This window comes from Metopolophium dirhodum, chromosome 7 (genome assembly GCF_019925205.1).
Source record: "Metopolophium dirhodum isolate CAU chromosome 7, ASM1992520v1, whole genome shotgun sequence".
Taxonomy (NCBI): Eukaryota; Metazoa; Arthropoda; class Insecta; order Hemiptera; family Aphididae; genus Metopolophium; species Metopolophium dirhodum.
The window spans coordinates 34948161-34969700 of record NC_083566.1 but is presented as its reverse complement, the minus strand read 5'-3'; the positions used below and the strand labels follow the sequence as shown (position 1 = coordinate 34969700).

The window sequence follows — 21540 nt, the reverse complement described above, 5'->3', positions numbered from 1 at the left end:
ATAATGTGTAGTCGATATTTAAAAATTAAAGATAAAAAGTACCAAAAATTAAACTCGAATAAATAATTTAAAAAAAAAAAAACCTTACCTACCACCATTATACTATTTACACTGGCTATTACATTTGTATGTTATAGTTCATACTTCTCGAGATACCTATAAAAAGGTTAAAAAAAGGTATAATTATTTAATATGTACCAATCACGATGTACACCGTACGAGTGAACGACAAATTACATCTTTCATGGTATGTCGTAGGTAATTAATAAATAATAATTAATATTTCATATTGTAGTTATCTCGTTAAATAATAAATTTAGCCGAAATTCGAATTTGTTTGCAGTGCTCTCGTTGGATATAAAACTAAAAAAAAATCAACGTCGTCACGTTCCCACCCATGGTTTATGAATTTTTCCTCCACGGACCGTATCAGTGAACTTGGTTGATCGATTTTGACTATCAAGTTATCAACAACTGTCGCCTGTCGGTGAATTTCCTTACTTATTAAAACAGCGTGGAAACAAGTAGGTCTCAATTTTAAATTGAATTCCTCTCGAACGACGACAACGTTATGGGTAACGTACAAGCTTCGTCCAATTTACCACCGATGCCGCCTAATATGACACCAATTCCGCCACCCACAACACCGCAAAAGCTGCCTCCCGAAAATCGCATCGAAAACCCCGGATCGGTTGAAGAACTGCACAAGAAATGCAAAGGTTCGTTTTGGGTCATCTATTGTGCAGTTGTCTTTGGTAGTTATTCAATTATTGATCTATTTTCGTTGCAGAACTGTTTCCTATGACCTTTGAGGGCATCCGACTTGTCATTAACAAAGGACTGAGCAATCATTTTTTCGTTAGCCACAGTCTACTCATAGGAGCAACCAGTCAAACATCAAACTACAAATTTGGATCTACATTTGTGGGTACCAATCAGGTGGGGCCCGGAGATTTCAGTCCTCTTTTGATAGGTGACATTGATCCCCGTGGAAATATTTCTACAAATGTTAATGTACAACCCTGGGATAATGTCAAAATCAAACTGAACACTCAGGTAATTAATTATATAATTATATTTCATTGTTTAAAAATAAAAATATTTATGTTATGTTGTTCGCAATAGTTTCAAGAGTTCAAAACAAATGGAGTTCAAACAACCGCTGAATATAGAGCAGACAGATATACAGCTACCCTGTGCTTAGTCAATCCCGATTTATTCAATTATACGGGAATTTATATATCTCAGTATTTATATGCTTTGAATAACAAAACATCAGTAGGTGCTGAAGTCATTCACCAACGTAGTCCACAAATTCCAAATGGGCATATAACAGTATTTAATGTCTTGGGAAGATATATATGTAAATATTAAAAACAATTTCTTTTCATAAACTAAATTAGAATTAGTATAAATCAAGAACTTCATCAACTATAACTTATTTTTCTTTTTAGATGATGATGCTACCACAATCAGTACTACATTGAGTTTAACGGGGTTGCAATGCTGCTATCATTTCAAAGCTAGTGAGCAACTTCAGTTTGGTGTAGATCTTGAAGGTAGTCTTTTACAACGAGATATCAATGCAACTTTTGCATATCAAGCACAAATTCCTAAATCAGATATCAACATTAAAGGTATAAAAAAAAAAATAATAAATTATATAATTTTTTAACATAAATATTATGTTTTTGGGCTGGGTACAGATATTTTTATTTTCTAACCGAATTTGTGTAACGCTTTGTTTATCACCAAAGAAACGAATAAAATGTAAAAATTACTGAATTCCCACTTTGTATATATATAATATATATATATTATATACAATTAATGGTTACTTATTAATAAATATTTATAATTCATGCATTTTCTTCGAACTGGATACCTAATATCATTTATTTTAATTATTAGTTGGTGTATTGTTTATGGGTATCGGATAAGATATTCTTATAAGCCTATGTTACTATTGATAACGTTCTCATGATGAAAATATGATTAGTTTCTTGTCAATTTTGTCTATCTTTCTTCGATTTTATTGTTGCATTTATGTGAAATTATACATACAATTAAGTACAATCCTATTTATCAGATAACATACTCATGTTTGACATATTGTCTTTCTTGTTTAATACTGAATATTTGTGCTTGTTTTGGTATAAAAAAACATTGTTTCAATTATATTTTATGGTATTCAAAGACACATGGTACTCGTTCCATGAGTTTCAATTATGTTGTTTTTACTCAGATTTTCAATTTATTAATTGTATTAACCAACATAAGCTAAATACCAATAAAATAATTGCGATGGGATCGGTATCACAGTATATCCAAAAGAATAGTCAACAATTGTATGCTAATAAATGGTAGACAGGTTGGCATTATAACATCAAATCAATGTGGAGCAATGCTAACTTCAGTAATAGGTTTGAGCTTTGCATAAATGTAAATATTGTTTAAAATAATTAAAATAAATTCATATTAGTTTTCATTTATATTATCATGTTTAAAATCATGAAAAACTCATAACCCATTCTACCCCAATGTGGGTGTAGAATGGAGCAAATTATTATTTTTGGTTTTTTTGATAGTTTAGTAAAAAAGCTGAGTTATTCATTTGATTAAGGAAAAGTAAAATAATAACTTTATTATTAAAAGGAATTCTTATTTATGTTTTCAAGCATTGATTTTTTGTAAATTTAGAGCTTTACATTAAATATAAACTGTACAATTGGGTTTGAACATTTAGTTCCCCATTCCACACCCTGGGTTCTCCTACGTAATATGTAAATATTTTAAAAGAGATAAAACAATAAAACATTGTTTTATACATTAAATAATAAATATAAATAAAAAAAGGTAGCCTATTAAATATTAATTATTGCAAAGAGATATCTATTGACCTATTATATCTAATCTATCTGACCTATGGCCTATGGGCTAAGATATTATCTATAAATGATTCACCAAATGTCAAATTTAATACTAGAGTAGGTTCTGGTCTTGTTTATTATATTAAATTCAAAAACATAATAGTTACGGAGTTAGCTAAGCATTATGTATTTTTTTATTCATTTTTATAACTTACTTTATAAAGTTCTAAAAAACAAAACTATAAACACTATTTTATATATTAAAATATACATAATTCAATTTTATAAAAGTGAAAATTATATTTATTATTTTAATAAAAATAAATAATATATTAAATGAAAATATAGATAGATGAAGTAATATGTTAAATGTAATACCTTTTTTTTTAACATTATTGAATTGATTAGACAATTATTTGTTATTTTAACCTTAATTAACAGTTGGTATAACATAAATATAATAATAATTAACCAACTTAATATGCTAAATTGAAATTTGTAATAATTGTTTGATTTTTTTTTTTTTAGGTAGCATAGATAGAAAGTGGAATGTAAGCACGACACTGGAAAAACGTTTACACCCAATGCCATTTACATTTGCATTGAGTACTATGTTTTCTCCTGCCAAACATCAATTAAGAATGGGAGTTGGATTTTTAGTCGGTTAATTTATACAACATTAAATTTTGATGTAGTCGTAAACATTTTGGACCTTTTTTCATTCCCACTTGTTATATGATATAATATATTGTATTATTATTGATTAAATTCAATAATAATTTATACCTCTAAAATATAGAATTATTTTAAAATTATATCTAGTAGATGTAAAAAAAATTACAACTTTTTCATGCCATTTATGCATTTGTCGGAAGTTTAAAAACCACAAATAAACACAAAATATGACATAGAAATGGCATTCAAATATAATACTTTAAATGCTTGAAAAAAGGAGACAAAAATGTTTTGCAATTTTGAAATTTTTAGAAAAAATTATTATATATTCATATAAAAATAGAAATAGTGACATTGCTTACTCTTTTGACTGAAATAAACACTCCTTTTTGAATTTGATGACCATATTAATAGTAAAATAATAAACTATTCAAAAAAATTCCAAATTGCCAGCAATAAAGTAAATAATTTACTATAAATAAAATATAAGTTAATTTGTTTTTTAATTATATAAGTGTATCAAAGTCCTTTCCAAATAATGTATTTAATTCATTTTTCTTTTCTGTCTGTAGTCCACACTATAAAAAAAATATTAATTTAAATTTATTATGAGACCACACTCAAAAATGCATATTACTTATAATACTATGTACCTTGCAATTAATTTTTTTTTTATATTTGATTTTTTTACTAATCTTAATAAGTTGTTTGTTTAGTTATTTCTTATAACAAATGTTAAATAATTCAAATCTTAATTCAATAAAAGGTAATAGAATGTAAACAAATTAATTTCTGTTTTTTTAAAAAAAAATTGTTATACCATTAATCATATTATTTTGGTAGATATTTTGTTATAACAATTTGTGCAATAGGTTATGAACATTGAACAGGGTATACCATTTAATTTAAATATACCTCTATACTCTTATTTTGAGTCGGGTCATCCTACACAAGACATAAAATTAATATTTGTAATTCAAAAAAGGAAATAAGTGCTAACTTTTCTGGTGTACAGTATCTCGTAATTGAGTAAGTCACTGTAATGTATGTGTTCAGTTTGAATTCAATGATAAACATTGCATATGAAAAATGATTCTGAGCGAAGACATGATAAAATATTTTTTAAATATTGTTATTAAAGTAATTTATTTTACTGTAAGTAAATAGTATTATTGTAGGTTGATTTAATTTTTGTCTAAAATTGTGTATTTTAGATTCTGAGCGAGCGATGAATGTATTGATTTTACTATGATGTGTATTTTTTTATTTTTTTGTTGTGTCTGTCATCCTTTTAGGTATAAGTGCTTGGATTTTCTTCAACAGTAACTTTTCTGATAGGAAAGTGAATCTAGTTGGTACTTTAGGGGGTTAAAAGTAAAAATTTCCCAGTAGTTTTCAAAAGCACCGTGAAAAACAAAAGAAAAATTAAGGAAAAATGGGAATTTTTAAGCAAAATCAGTTTTTGAGAAACGTATGTACTTGAAATTTTTACTGGTTATTTAAATTTGCATTTTCTATACACGATAACATTAAAAATATTTAGATTTGTTTTGAACTGTTTAGGAACATTTATTAATAGATAATAGCTTAAAATTAATCTAAATGTTTAAACAATTTCATTGTGTATATAAAATACAATAATATAAGTAAAAACTTCAAATCCCCACCAAAAAATATTTTTAAATTGCATCAAAATAACCAAAATTTTTTAAATATTTAATTTTGTCAAATTAAACTTAAAATCTCTATAAAAAGGATTGTTTTTATATTTTTGGATTATTCGGTACCAGTATGATCTACTTATGGAGAAACTTGTATTTAATTTTCATGATTTTTGCTAAGAGAAATTTTTTTTATCAATATTTATAGAGCAAATTACCGAAAATGTCATATGGTTTTAAATAGGTCAAGAAGTCATATTATTTTGAAAATTATACAATTGTGTATAGAAAATTCTAAAACAAATATTTGTAGAAAATTAAAATTATTCTATGGTTATTCATTTTTCATTTACTACAAAATATAACAAACCCGATTTTTTCGAGGGTTTTGCTTAAAAGTTTCAGTTTTTTCCAAATTTTAGATTTTGAGCGGAGCGATGAATGGTTTTACATTGAAGTGTTTTTTTTTTTATCTGCCATCACCTTTTAGGACAGTAAAAACTAAAAATGTTTAGATTTTCTTCAACAGTACCTATCTTTGTACCCATCTTTTCTGATAGGAAAGTGAATCTAGTTTGGAGGTCAATATAGTAAATATTATGACTCGTTTTGAGCTGTTTACGGAGATTTTCAATTTCCAAAAAAATTTTTTAGTTTTTTTTTAATAAATACCAAAAAAATTTTATTTGTTGGGTCAAAAAGCGTGCAAATTTAATACAAGGCTTCTAATATATTATTACAATGGCAGTTGAAAAATATTAATAAAAATACATAGCTTGATTATTTCGTTATTCGTTGCTACTGAGAGTACCTACGATATTCAACATGATACTATTACAATATCACATGTGTTGTACATTTTTTTATGGGTGAGAAAAATTGCCACTAAAAAAAACCGATGAGGGGGGGGGGGGAGGGCATTAAAAAAAAAAACAACCATTGTGATTATCCCATAATATATTATTTTATGTATAGGTATAGGTTTAGGTATAATGTATATGCAATATGTGCAGTATACCTTGGTAGACGGTTGTTGGTATCACAAATACTATTATTGCTATTATCTTAATACATGGATGCATTAATGCAGTATAATACATTCGATAATTATTAATTATTACAACTGTAATATTATATACCTACTGTGGCGTGGCGAGCATATTTCAAACGCCAAGCAAAGTATTTAACAATGACCCGTCCAGGGGCTGCTCCAGTGATATGGTTTGAAGGGGGGGGGGGGAAAGTCATAATTTTCAGAAAATGTCGATATTATAATATGTTTTTTTTTTTTTTAACAGTTTACAATTGTTTAGAATTACAGCCCCAGGACCCCTCTATTGCATAATATATACCTAATTTAAAGCTGTACGCTAATTTAGAACTTTTGTTATAGAACGTCATCAATAATGTAATATATAAAAATTCTATAATAATTAATTATACATTCTTCCACACAAATATCTAGGGCTAAGAAATTGCATTAGGTAAACATCGTTAACCACCACGCCACTGACTGCAGTATAGGTACATGTGGTCTACACACTAATGCATTACAGTAAACAGGTATAGCCAGCCGTATAGGTAACCTAACTTTATTTTTTCACAATTGTGAGTTTTAAAATATGTCAATAATCATTAAATAATTGTAACAATATACTATTAAAGTCCTGTTGCTTAAACCAACGTTAAGATACACACTCTTATATCAATATCATAATCACCTCAAGTGCTCGCATGTAACACACTTTCGCTTCGTCAGCGTTTCCCATTTTGATGTTTACCACCGTCAGGTATGCCCATACTTCCTCGTTCTTTATGTCCATAACGTTTGCTTCGTTCAGTGCGCTCTCGGCGGTTTCCAATTCACCAATCTAAATATTAGGTATAATAATAAATAATAATGAAATATATACATAAATATAATAATATGGTTGTATAGTGAAAAAAACAATGTAGTATAGGTATATATGATATACAGTACCTATATATCTATAGGAATATTGAGTATGATATATAATACCATGTATAATATTATGTATATATATATATATGCATAAAGTTACGACTGTCGCGGCCGTATATATATCATATTGTTGAACGCGAATAATTATAATAAACAAATTATAAAATTATAAATGTGATCGCCCCCAGCCGTGCGTATATTATAGGTATATATTATATACATCTACGGGCCACGGCACTGGTATATAGGTACTATACTATATATATATATATATTATGTATAGTTTCTATAGGTAGGTACCTGTATATTAAATGTATTTATACCTATGTAGTAAATCAGTTCACCGACGACAATTTAACGTGTTTTTAATCATCATCAAATGATTCGTTTGGTCTTAGGTGGTATATATACATATTATTATGGAAGGTACATACCTACACACCGCGCAAGTGCACTACCGCCTGTGTATAAATGTATAATATATAATAGAACTATATTGAAATAATTTGAAGGACGAACTATATTGTCTTATTTTTGTACATTATTATATTATTACCTGTATTATATTATAATATTATCTATGTGACTGTATAATATAATATATACCTACTATAATATTGTAATATATGTGTCATCGGCATGTAGATAAACTGCAGCAAGGCTGAACGAGTTGATATTATAACTATAATAAATGGTCATTATTTTAAACATAAACATTCATTATCACGAAAAGCATTAATAATGTTTTTCAAAATTTTTTTTACATAATATATTATTCGAAACAACATTTAAAAAAAGTTTTTTTTTTATATAATTTTTTTTAAAAAATGTATGACCCATTCATTTTTATTTTATATTCTGAAGCAAAATATTCTCCTGGTTATACAAATCAAATGTTGAACAATTAGTTGTTAAGGGGGCTGGTATATAAATAATTACGTAAAACATGCCAAAAGTTAGACAATACTGTGGCCTGTGGGACTTGGATTTGACGGACTTTAATTTTGAAAACTTATTGAAAATCTTCAACAACCCTACCAAATCATGGTCGTCGAAATTTATCATTATTACAAAAATGAATGGTGTACTTAAATATATAATATACCAAAATTCTTGTTTTTTAAATTATCGATATTATATCGAAGAATTTGAATAAATAAAATCCCCTCGGCCATTCCCTAACCAGCAACACTACTAATTAACACCCATTTTCAAAATCAAAATCCATCGAATCCAAGTCCCTCAATCCTGTGTAACTTTTTGTCATTTAAAACAGCATGGTATATTTGATAATACATTAATATTTGTATCGTTGACATAATATGCACCTATGCGTGCAAAAATTTATATGCGGGCGGTGAGCCGTCGGTGCCCGGTACTGGATAACGGATTTTACGAATCAAACACACACTAACATTCATTTACACACAGCTCAAATATAAATGCTATGATATGAAATGCCTAAATATATTACTCCTCTACAACATGTCACGATCCAGCCTCCTTAAATCTAAGGATTTATAGCTTAGACGATTGTGGTTGAGTGCTACTATATAATAGTATGTATAGGGCGTAGGCCGTAGGGGTAGCCGGGTAGGTACCTACAACAGAACAAATATTGATTCCCATTTCTTCCACTGGCTGCACTATTTAGACTCCGTTAATTCAAACTTTAAAAATTATTGTTAGCTATTCCTATGTAACTATAACTTCTGGTTCAAAATTCGAGTACTTATATTATGTATCTATCAGAAAAATATTCTTCTTTGGAATATGAAATTAATAATGTATGATGTATAATATTAATGTCATTCGAAAAAGTAAATGGGTAACTTAAAAAAAAAATAACAACAAAAATATAATTCTTTTTCAAATATAATGCTGTAATGACTGCAGAATAACATTGTTTTGCTGGTGGGATAATTATTTAAGGGGGTTACCCTATGCCGATATCTGCAGCCATTGCCCATTAGCCAATGTGACATCAATGCACGATGGTTTATATTATTGGATGATGATTTGAATTGTGTTCAATTTGACACACTTTGTTCACACAACATAGACATATAGGTGTATTATAATTTATTATACAATAGGTATATTATATTATGGCGCGTACAACTGCAATTCAACCGTATAAATAAAATGAACATTTTCTGCAGTATGCGTAAGCAAAAAAAATGAAAATTTTATTTAATAGCGTTTGCGTTCAAATTTATCGGCCGTCGAAATGTTTTGTTGAACTCCGAGTCTGATGACAGTCTGCATCATAATTTATATATAGTAAGGCACCCTCTTATAAATGGTGTATATAAGTATTTTATATTCAGTCTATATCGTCCGCGGTTGAATACATTTTATACGTAAACATATATTATATACAATGTACATGTATATGCTGTTGTGCGCTGTCAGTATATATAGTGTTTTGTGTCCACGGTCGTTGATTTTTATCAATAACGCGGGGATGGAAAACGAATTAGACTCGTATTTTGGAATCGACGGCAGCGTGTGTATATATATATATATATAGATAATATATAAAATAATAAATAACAATGGGGTGCGTTATGTAGTTGACCTTTTATCGATGGCCGAAGATTATGGAGAGACACACACACACACGACACACATATAAGGCGGCGCGGCCAGTATACGCGTATAATAATAATAATATATACTTGAATTACGTCCGTATAGGAAACGCAATCAATGATATCTTCCGTACAACAGCAGCGTATCTATATATACGACTTGACTAAGTGTATATCCGCAAACAAAAAAACACGCACACTCTCCCATACATCGATGTATATATATATATTCCGACGAGGGGGACATTTAGACGCGTTCTGCGGCGGAGGCGGCGTGTAGTAATATCGGGTGAACGTGAAAACTTGTTTCAACAAAACTTATACTGCACTGCTACAGCTTATCGTTTTTCTAGAAAATCCGGAAACTATACAGTATAATATCATCGTAATGTAACGTGAAATTAATACCTACACGCGGCAGGTAGATGTAATGTACTGCATATTATACAGCGACCATGCCGATGGTTTTGTAGGAGTGCATTAGCCGTTATACGATATATGTATGTAATAAAGCATAATATGATAATGAAACGCGCCAAAGTGAAAATAAAACACATAATAACAACACTATAATATTATATATAACTCCCCGCGTATATTATGACGAAAAGTTACTGCTCGACGTCGATGAAGTATATAATATAATATATAGGCACGTCATTAGATTATCTACCAAAGGGTTAGATCGCGTTACACGCCGCAATAAGAATACATATTATTGTATACCTACACCAGGACCGCGTTATTCCTATTATTGGGAGACCACTGCTCTCAGATATTTTTCTAGAATTTTAAACTTGGACTGCAACGTGAAAATATTCAATGTTCCAAAAACAGTTGTACAACAGTAATTATTAATAATTACTACACCTATTATAGTCTCTACTCTCTGTATAGCAGCTATCTCATGCAGCTTAATAGTAGCCGGTAGGTACGACACTTTTAAAACGTTTCATAGCGCTAGGAACGTTCACCTCTACCAATAATACTGTATAGACTATAGATAGGTACTTAAAAATTATGTTTAATTTGTTGAGCAGATAGTCGAACGTTAGAGTTTCTTTTGATAAAATCGTAGGTCGTGCGAGCACGGTATATTCAGGCAGGTAACCTAACCTATAGTTTTTTTTATCCTACAGCCCAAACAAGGGTGATTATATTATAATGTTTGAATTATTAGTTTATATTATTTATGGAATTTAATTTCCTGCAGTACGTTTATCGTTTCTGTATTATATTTATGATGTAGGCACACATAGGTATATAAATTTCGTTGAGCACCAATACGCGTTTAGTTTACAAATGTCAACCGTCGTTACAACTAAATCATATGGAAATTCAAAACGTAATAATTAGCAACAACTTATTTCCCAACTTTGCTCTTCAGAAATACCAGCCTAAAGGCAAAAATAATCATCATTTTTGCATTGATTAATTTGTATTTAGTATATTAAAATATTGTAATAGGTACCGATTACACATTATTTTTAAATATAATTAAGATAAATATTTTGGCCGAAAATATGCTTTACCTGCATATTAATTATTATAATAATAATTCATAATATTACAAGATACAATACAATAATCAACAATTAATAATTAATAAAATTATTTTTAAAGGTATACTTCGAACTAGTTTTTGCTATGGTTAGTAAATAATATTATTGTTCGTTTTTAATCGTATCAGAGAACTCTTCACATGAATATACTAAGTTGTTTCTTATTAGTTATGACTAATTCTGCCTTAACTGTATCGACTCCCCCTCCCTGGCCCCCAAACGTTTCCTATCATACTAGCAACAACATGAAAAAGTGTTTTGATAGATGATGGGTACAAGTGTCAGTTAATTAAAACTCTTAAATCTGGACAAAAAAACGTGACGATGTTCAGTGAACACTGTATGCACTGTAACTTTAAGAACAAATAATAACGAACAATGTATTATATTATATTTAAAAGTGAAAATTAACATAAACCTGAATGATAATATACTGAATATAAATTACTGCAATGGGAAGAAATTAAAAATTAATAATTTTTAGTTGATAAGAATAAGATTTAATACCAAACGACCAAGCTCAAACGACGTGTGACAATTTTAGGGGGGAAAAAGTACCAGCGCTTGGATGGGCAATGCGCGAACGTTAAAAATGCATTTTCTGATATTATAACAATATAATATGAACGTTTTGTATACAGTTAAATATTGTTGGACGATAGGTACTTATGAGCTTAATGTATGTATTGTAGATACTTAAAAAATATTATACAATAATTGAAATGATTTATATATATATATATATATTATATACATTTTATAGGTTCCATATGCGTTTTACTGTCAATATAAAACTAAATAATTATGTTTTCACACTAGTAATATTAAATCTCGCACAGGAAGTAACGAGTAATTAAATATTACAATTCGTTATCGTAATAGTCTATTGTTCTTTCGCACAGATTATAAATTGAAACATTAGATGACCTAATAACTAATAACCTATTGTTAATATCATTTTTTAATATTTAACTTATAAAAATGTAATGATAAAAATGTAGTGCATACTCAGACTAGATTGTTAAGAAACGTCTGCATGCAGACTCAAAATTAATTCATTAGACATTTTTTTACTGTATGTATATACCTATACACTTACATATATTAAATTTCACGATTTCTTCAGAAATTATGCTAAGCTGCTAAGTGAGAATAATATGTATTGAATGTTAAATTTAAAATTTAACGTATACGACGTCGTATGTAAATGCGTCTAATTAATAATTTAATACAGATTTACAGGTTTTTATTTATATGAATTTTTCGACACTTTTCTATGAGGTTTTTGGTATAATAAAACTAATGTAAGATCAATGGTCATACGTGTCCTTTTGTGAAAATACAAATATTCTTATTTATTAAATTAAACTAAAAAATTACCTGTATCAAACATTTGGCTAACAATATCATTATCATTGGCGTGCGTAATACAGTGCAAGCGATTTGACAAATTTCCGCTCCTTTGATATAACATTTATTTTTATAGCAATGCATAGCTGCTTTTAAGTAGACCAAATGTAATTCTTCACAAGGGGATTTGGAATATATTATGTGTAGCAAGTCATTTTCAAAAATATCGAGCTGTTCGTTTAACTCTATATCGTTAAGAAATTTTAATGCGTCAGTAACTTTCTTCTGTAAAAAAAAAAAAAAGATTCCAAGAAGTTCAATATTAAAATAATATATTATAACCAAACGACTGCTATACGCAAGCGTGATTTGATTTATTAAAATTAATTATACACCTATATGTTTTTACGTTCATGATTTATTGTAGTGTGTTTATTTGTAGTAATTTTGATGTTCTCTTATTTTGATTTAGTATAATATGTGGGTTTATATTATACGATATGTTTAAATAGATACCTTTTAATAGTGATATAAAATTATAGTATTTAAAATGTTTGATGTTTGTATTAGTTTTTTTTTTATTTTAAAGTAAAGTTTTGATAACTATAGAAGTATTATAATAATTAAAATTTGCAGCTCCGAAAAGTTATTCTACACAGTGGTGTCACACATTTTTAAAGAAGATAAAAATTAAAACGTAAGTAAATCATTATTCATACTGCCTAACGAGTTCTTGTTTTTGTTTTTTTTTCACCTAATCATAATTTATATAGTATAAAATAGTAACTTGGTATAATAATATGATACTATGAAAAATATAGTAAATATTAGAATATACCTACTAATTACTTACATATTTTTCTATCAATTTATCACATTTCAAATGTTCTAAACTTGCTAAATGATTTCCCATCTTGTACTCACACAATGCCATGTAATAATGATACTGTTCATTTTGATTTTTCACTAATTTTAAACAATGTGTCGCCAACTTAAAAATATAATGATTTAGAATAATTCTATGTAAATTCTATTATATTCATTGATATACTGTATTTTAACTGACTTTTACTAATTCGAATTTTAATAGTAAAATTACACATTTAATTAAAGGGTTGTTGTCATGACTTATTGGTGTCCAACTCATTAGATTTTTGAGTATAAGAATATCATTTCCAAATTTGTCTTCTTCAACACACCTTTCAGCTGAAAAAAGTAAATAATCAATACATAAATAATTAGGGTGTTTGAAAAAATGAACATTTTAGAGCAATTTAGTGTTATTACTTATTATTACAAGATGTTTAAAGAAAGTAATAATTAATAAACTAGAAATCACTTAAATATTTTTTAGACTCAATTTATGTAAATGTAATAGGAATTGGAAAGATGGAATATTATGTATATATATATATATTATATTATATTAATTAGTTGGTATATATACATTATATAATACTCGTATATGTATTATGCATGATGTAAACATGTTTATTAGGATTTCGTACCATTAATTTAAAATATACTATATATTTTTTTAATCATTTTTTTTTTTTATAGATACACAAATTATTTAAATTGAAGATATGTTGAAGATGTTCATGATTTTATAACACTATTCTGTGGGGGTAAGGATATGGTTTGTCTACATTTCTTAGATACCTGCAAGCGGCAGCTGGTAGCTTTTTATTTGTTTTCTAAGGTTATTTTTTTTTCTGAAAATACTTATCATTTATAAGTGCTTAGTGAATAATCAATATTTAAATTAATTAATTTAACTATACCTATACTAATTACTATTGGCTTATTTTTCTGTTATTTATTAAAATAAATACATAATAGGTATATTTATATTGTGCAGTCTATTTACAAATAAATGATATGTATAATTTTTAAATATATGTTATTATATTATAAGTGGTAATTTAGATCAGATATGTTGAGTACAATAGACCGGTAATTTTTAATTTTATAAATTTTTTATTGTTCTAAGATTTAAGAACATAATAAAATCTAAGTATAAAACACAAATTTACTTATAAGATGATCGTTAACATATATTTTTAAATAAATTAAACTATTAGTGATGTTAAATTGTATATTAAAAGGAAAAATATAATATTTTCTAAATAAATATACTTATAATAATTGCCACACAAAATTTTATTCGTATGAATATAAAAAATAAATCTTACTTCTCCTTCCAATTCATCAACCGTAATATACATAGAATACATTAACTATACTATAATTACCCCTTTGCAGCATGATGTAGCTAGATTCATACATGTTCAGTATTGAATAGTGAACACTGAGCAAGGCGTACACTTCGCTGAAGTCTCCGTGACTCATTATCAAAGATTTCAACATGATTTCGCCATTGTTGTTGTCCTCGTGAATGGTCAACTGTATTGCGGCATACAAAAATAATCTGAATAATCAGATAATTATAAATCAATTCAACCCTTATAATCTTTTTTTTTTATTTTGAGTAATTGTAATTGATTTGAAAAAACAGAATAAAAATTAAAATCATGAATTTTGAAATATTTTTAAACGAATTTATATCGAAAATATATATTAAATACCAGCAGTTACGTAAACACGTATGACGGAAGTAGGTATAAATCAAACAATTATTTCAATAATTGTATCAACAGTTGAAATTCAAATGAAAATGTTATCAATATAAAATGGCATAATATATTGTTATTATAACGGCGCTATAATAATATTGAACATTGTAAAATTGTCGATTTTTATGTACACCTACGTAATATTACTGATAGTATCAACCGTTTTTAATAAGTATTGACATTTTTAGGGCAACCGCATGAATGAATTGCAATGTGATTTGAAAGTTATTGCTGAGTAAATAATAATAAGGAATTGGAATTAACGCAACCAGAGCTTATATTGGTTTCAGTGAATTTGCATCTCGGAATTATTAACTCATTTACGCACGTACATACAGAGTACGCACTGATCGAATGGAAAAAAAATTATATATCTGTACCTACCTATGGTAAATAAATTTGTTACGAAGAAAGTCGGTTGTTTTATTTCGTATATACGACGAAAAAATTCGAATATTTTTCATTAGTGCGATACAAAATACGGACGGAATAAATATCAACGTATTTTTTTTTTTTTTTTGAAAGTGACGATTATAAAAATTATGTGCTAGATTTTTGTCAGTCGATTTCGTTTTTTTTTTTTTTAATTTTTTGTTATATTATGAACGAGTGTTTTTTTTTACGGTGACAGTAACTATACTAGTTTATAGCCCTGTTAAACTCGCCCGATTCGGTTGCCACTGTCGACTAGTAACACTTCTTTGACATACTCCAAAGCCGTATCGAAATCTAGTCGCCTTGAGCATAAACTAGCGTATAATAACCAGTAGTTCGGGTTACACCTTGCACCAGCTGTAGAGTTTAACTGAAATGGACGGGGACGTTAAAACGCGTCGTTATCCTAATTTTTTTTTCATCTGAGATGCTCTTACGTCAAAGTAAAATATTTTGGCACGTTCCGCCTGTTCCATCTCGTCCGCTTCTCTGGCGTAAACGATCACACGATCAAATTGTAATAAGTTATCAACACCGTCAGATTGCGGAAACTCGAACGATTCCACTGCTTTCTTCATTTTGTCCACCAGATCCGCGAAAATACGATTTACTAAACTCTACAACAAAGATATTTAATAACACGCGTGTATAATACCTACTGCTTGCGTATATTATATTGTCTGTATATTTTTAGAATTTTATTCACGGACGCCAACGTATCGTAACGGCTTAAGATAGACGTAAACGGTATGTTATATTGTGTGTATACTGTACAACCATCATCCTGGTTAAATTACATTTTACAAAAAAAAAAGTAAAACGAGATTTTTACAAAAAAAAAAAAAGAGCTGTAGTGTAATTTGTGCATTTTTAGGATTTTAGATTTACATTTGATGAAAATCCATTATTAACGACTGCTTACGAGACACGAACTTATATTGAATATTTACCTGAGTCGTTTCACCTATCAATGGACCTCCGTGGTTGTCTCGAATATACAATTGGATTTCGCCGAACAACGACGAATGCATTGACTCGTAAGTTCCAGACATTTTAAGTTCGTTAACGTATCTTTCTACACTGTTTTGATCATTAATTGTCTCCGACTAATCATTATTGGCAAATAATAAAAATAATAAATAATTATTACTGAAACGCCGTATTACAAAATATGGCATACCGCACAGGTGTGACAACTTAGAAAATCAAATTATGGAAATGCTGTTTGAAAATGTAAGCCTATAATTAAAAATATACCACCGTAGGTTTCACTGCTGAATCCTATATATTATGTCATGTTTAATCATAAACAATTGACTTAATATATTAACAAAATGTACAGGCCGGTTTAACTCAACTAATTTTACGAAAAAAAAGTTACTATTATATATATTAACTTGTGCGCTACGCCATAGTTTTAATATGATATTATTTGTACGTTATTTATCAACGTTTCTATGATGTTTTTTAAAGTTTCTCGATACTTATTTAACTTTGACTGGTTACATATTACATCTTGCGGGCTTTCAGGAATAAGATTCGTCTGCATCAGAGTGATCTGACTATATTTACACAATCAAGTAATTACAATGTTAAATAACGAATTGAATAAATTGATATTAATATGACGTTATCGTAACTTCTCGCGCAGTTACCTTGTTGTTAAATATTTTAAATACTGATCGTAAAGTGAATAAGCCACGGAAATGTCAACGACTACAAAAGGAAATGTCCATTCGGTTGCTATTTGACTGGTCACTCCTCCCCTGTCAGACGTTTCTAGCGCTGGTATTCTAGATCTAGACTAAACAAATGTAATATTTTAATCATTCAATGTGAATATTTTTGTTTGAGTTGTGACGTGTTAACATAAGCAATTATTAAACGAAATCGTTTAAAAATATACCCATCCACAATCCATTATCTTTGCCAGCTAATAGTTATCAAATTTAAAAATTTGTTTTTACACTCTGAAATTACGATTACCACAATCACGCCGGGTTCATGTACGATTTACATCAGATTCCTTTCATTCATAAATCTCACTCAATACAATTTAATATTTTAATGTACATTTAATTATTTAGCTAAAATATTGTTCTATACAAGCATTAAAATAAAAAATATGATATTTTGATAAGTGATTAAAATTAGTTGTCGCTAGGGCTAGTACCGAATTTATTCCCGTGTCCCAATTCCACGTGCCGAATTGGTTCCCGTTTAATTACGCACATATTTCTTCTCAATTTTACAGGCTTATAGGAGTTAGGACTGTCAACTTTAAAGTAGGCCTGGTTAAAAATGTGCGTTAATGTATGTTAAAAAAAGATATAATATATACAATTTAAAATCGTTGATTTGGAAGTCAACTAGTGAACACTTAAGTTAGGTACTTAGGCGTACAAAATACAAATAATAAAATATAATAAATACAATTTAAAATCGTTGATTTGAAAACTTGAAGCAAACTTTCTTTTAATATTCAATTCCCATAAACTTCTCATTAATGTACTCAGTCATACAATTTTTCAAGTGTTTGTTGTTTCTTTCCTGTTTGCTAGTAAGTTTTCTTGTATTATTACATCGAAATTTTATATAATTTAATGTCTGAATGCTATTTAAAGTCTCCATAAAATACAATATATTAGGATGGGCACTTGTAAATTCTTTTTTCAGCTTTAAATGGAACGATTCGCAACAATTTGTAATCCTATCAATATTTTTGTCAAATCTAGCCCAAATTTTCTGTGGAAAAGTAATGTCTATCATTATGTATGTGTCATGAACGTAGTCAAAGAATTGATCCAATTTCGGGCAGCAAGGTTCTATGACCATTAAATCATTATAAAAACAGTCTCCGATGTCTTCGGCTGATAATAAGGGCAGTAAAAAAAATTGTTTCAGAAGTTGTCCGATTTCTGAAGCGTTATATTTAAATTCATTAGAGGGAACAAACTGTTGAATTTTTCTTCACTATGACTGACATAAATGGAACCACTCTGTAACTTGTTGTAGCTGCAGTGAAGTTATGGCACTATGAATAGCTGTTTCAAAATCAACGAAAACCGCGCCAACTGTTAGATATTTTGCGACCTTATTTGATGCAAAAATGTAAGTGTCAGTAGTCTTGTTTAGGAGTAGGGTGAATACGACAGGAACATAATTATTTTGTACCTTGATAAAAATAGAAAATAGTTGATAAAATTGCTTAGGACAACTTTTGAATGTTCCATCGACAAAAACGAAGTAGCTTTCTGGAGTTGTTCCAAGTTTTGCGTGCATGTAAATGGTATAATAATTATATTGTTGACAAAATCATTGTCATAAATAAAGTTTTCTCCGAGATTATAGTTATTAGCGAATATTCTCTGACACTTTTGCGGAGTTCTTCAAGATTAGAAGGTAACTTGGGAATTGTTCTTAATTTAGCAGCATTCATATTTTTAAGAACTCTGTTAATATCATGTTTCATTTAGGACTCACTATTACTGTATGAAGCTATCTCCTTGAGTATACTTGTAGATAGACGCTCTGTGATAAGTTTGTCACATTTTCTTTTTAATGCATTTGTCAATTGCTGTCGCACAACTGTACCATCGCCTTCCCTTTTGTGGTTATGTGTTAAGATTTCTACACATAACAATCTCCATTAAATTTCACGTAAGCTTTACATTTTCGTTTTGTAAATATCCACCTCTATATGTTATCGTTTGCATGGTTCTTTTTTTGGAATCCGAACTTGTAATTGTCAATAACTTAGTTCCATTTTCACTAAACATATAAGCTCCATCATAACGAAAAATTAAAATTAAAAAATATAAATTAAAATACGATCGATGTTTACCCGAAAACAAATTTATATAAGTTATATTATAGGCACGAGTATAAACGACGATGTGTTATTCGAGACTGTACAGTACTCACTGACATTATTTTCATACGTACATTGTACATAGGATATATTATACGATATACCGTACAGCGATAAAAGTACGTATATCTCATTCGTTATCTTAATCGCTCGGAGTATCAGTGATAATTTGCTAAACCTCCAATATAACAATCTATTGTCATTTTATAGTCAATTACTATAGACTATAGAGTGTAGGTACATATTTTATATTTTATACTATTTAATTTATATTTTGTACCAATTATTAAAAATTAAAGATGTAACAATTTTACCTGAACACAAACGGGAACCAATTAAGCTCAACCTAATAAACCTTTTTAAACGACAACCAATTCGACTCAACTTAATAAAATACCTTTTTCAAACGGGAACCAATTCGGTTACTCCCGTCGCTAGGTACCAATATAAATAATAATGTACCTATACTATATGCAAGGTACTAAATATCGTTGTTAAAAACTAAAAAGTAATAAGTAATAATATACCTAGAATACCTAGAATACATAATAAGTAATGTACGTTACGTGATAGTAAATAAAACTGTGCTGAATATACACTTAGTACCTGCACTATGTTATTTAATTTTTTTTTGTCAAGTTACTTGAACACATTTTTACATGAAGATCGGCATATTATATTGAGTAACCATGTAATATTTTATATAGTGTTGCAATATTATACTGACTTTAACTTTATTTTAATGTTAAAATGTCATGATATCATATACTATTGAGTATATGGTATGTATGTTTGTGTATGTGTTAGTCAAATACTAAATATATTTGTAATTTGTTTGAAAGTAACTATTATAAATCCAATAACAATCCAACAATCCCACGACACTATATTATTTAGTATATTTATTTTCACGGTCTATACCCGATTTAAGTCAATAATATCTATGTGTGTGTATTTTACTGAATATAAAATAAGATTAATAAAACAGTAAAACCACAACGGCTGAAATACAGTTTAACCCACCACCTAGCTGAAAATCTAAACGCTGGTATCATCAATGTTCTTAAATTCCTCAGGGATACGACCTTATAAATCATACTTAGTAATGTTTGTCAAAAATGTTTAATATAAACACCTTAAATGTTTTACTATTAAGTTTATATGTCTCTCTTTGTTTTCCTTTTAATCTATTTATATTTGTCATAAGCTTTTACCTATTGTAATAATTTAATTTACCCCTTAATGTAACAACAATGTAGCCAATGGCCTAAGTCGCCGAGGCAGTTTTTATCAATAAAAAAAAAATAAATAAATAAAACAGTACCTTAACACAAAACACTATACATATTATTACCCAAATTCCCAAAAGATTTAATCTTAAATGTATAATAGTTTGGAGATATATTATGTATAAAAATATGATTCAAAACCTTTTTCAAATCTTCTTCGATATTTGTCTTTATAAGTTTACCAAGGTCAAAGTTTTTGAATGACAATTCGTTTTGTTTTACAATTTCTACGTCAATATTATGAACGATGGACAAACATCTTATTGCAGTGCCTATAAATATAAATTCACAATTTCAGACTAAGACAAATATTAAATACGAACAATTTATTATACAGTTTGGCTGTAGCAACATCGACAAGTCCAAAAAGGCTACAAATACAACTTCATTCTTGTTGCTCGCATTTGATGAGGTATTTGATGCCCGCGTGGACAATTTATTAGTATTGTTAACCATCATGGGGTTGTTTTCGTTAAATACAAATGTGACAAGTAGATATCTTTGTCTGATAAAAATAACTCATAAATTAAATTAACATCATAACTCAATAATAGGCTAAGCACAAGTTACAAGGTTCCCATGTAAAAGTATCTCAAGAAAAACGAATAAAAAAAAAACAACTTATAATCGTTGT

The 21540-nt window shown here is 28.4% G+C and overlaps 3 protein-coding genes across 3 annotated transcripts in view; 1 reads left to right on the top strand and 2 right to left on the bottom strand.

The window, feature by feature from the left end:
• The first annotated feature begins 470 nt into the window (after positions 1–470).
• Positions 471–3685, top strand: LOC132948192 (mitochondrial import receptor subunit TOM40 homolog 2-like). Its single transcript, XM_061018561.1, has 5 exons — positions 471–719; positions 791–1056; positions 1126–1363; positions 1455–1637; positions 3399–3685. Exons 1-5 carry the CDS (start codon positions 572–574, stop codon positions 3536–3538), a joined length of 975 nt encoding a protein of 324 aa, XP_060874544.1. The 5' UTR covers positions 471–571; the 3' UTR covers positions 3539–3685.
• Positions 3686–6906: 3221 nt separating this feature from the next.
• LOC132949183 (cilia- and flagella-associated protein 70-like) lies at positions 6907–13873 on the bottom strand. Its single transcript, XM_061019949.1, has 3 exons — positions 13529–13873; positions 12706–12960; positions 6907–7077 (listed from the first exon to the last, which is right to left on the bottom strand). The coding sequence occupies exons 1-3, from the start codon at positions 13607–13609 to the stop codon at positions 6907–6909; spliced, it is 507 nt and encodes a 168-aa protein (XP_060875932.1). The 5' UTR covers positions 13610–13873.
• A 1083-nt stretch (positions 13874–14956) lies between these two features.
• Positions 14957–21540, bottom strand: part of LOC132949705 (uncharacterized) — a 33156-nt gene continuing 26572 nt past the window's right edge. The window contains exons 7-13 of the mRNA XM_061020716.1: positions 21242–21411; positions 21048–21178; positions 17402–17550; positions 17185–17308; positions 16697–16852; positions 16184–16363; positions 14957–15106 (exon numbers count right to left, since the gene is read on the bottom strand). Of these exons, the coding sequence (XP_060876699.1) occupies positions 14957–15106; positions 16184–16363; positions 16697–16852; positions 17185–17308; positions 17402–17550; positions 21048–21178; positions 21242–21411 (1060 nt within the window). The remainder of the gene's footprint in view (positions 15107–16183; positions 16364–16696; positions 16853–17184; positions 17309–17401; positions 17551–21047; positions 21179–21241; positions 21412–21540) is intronic.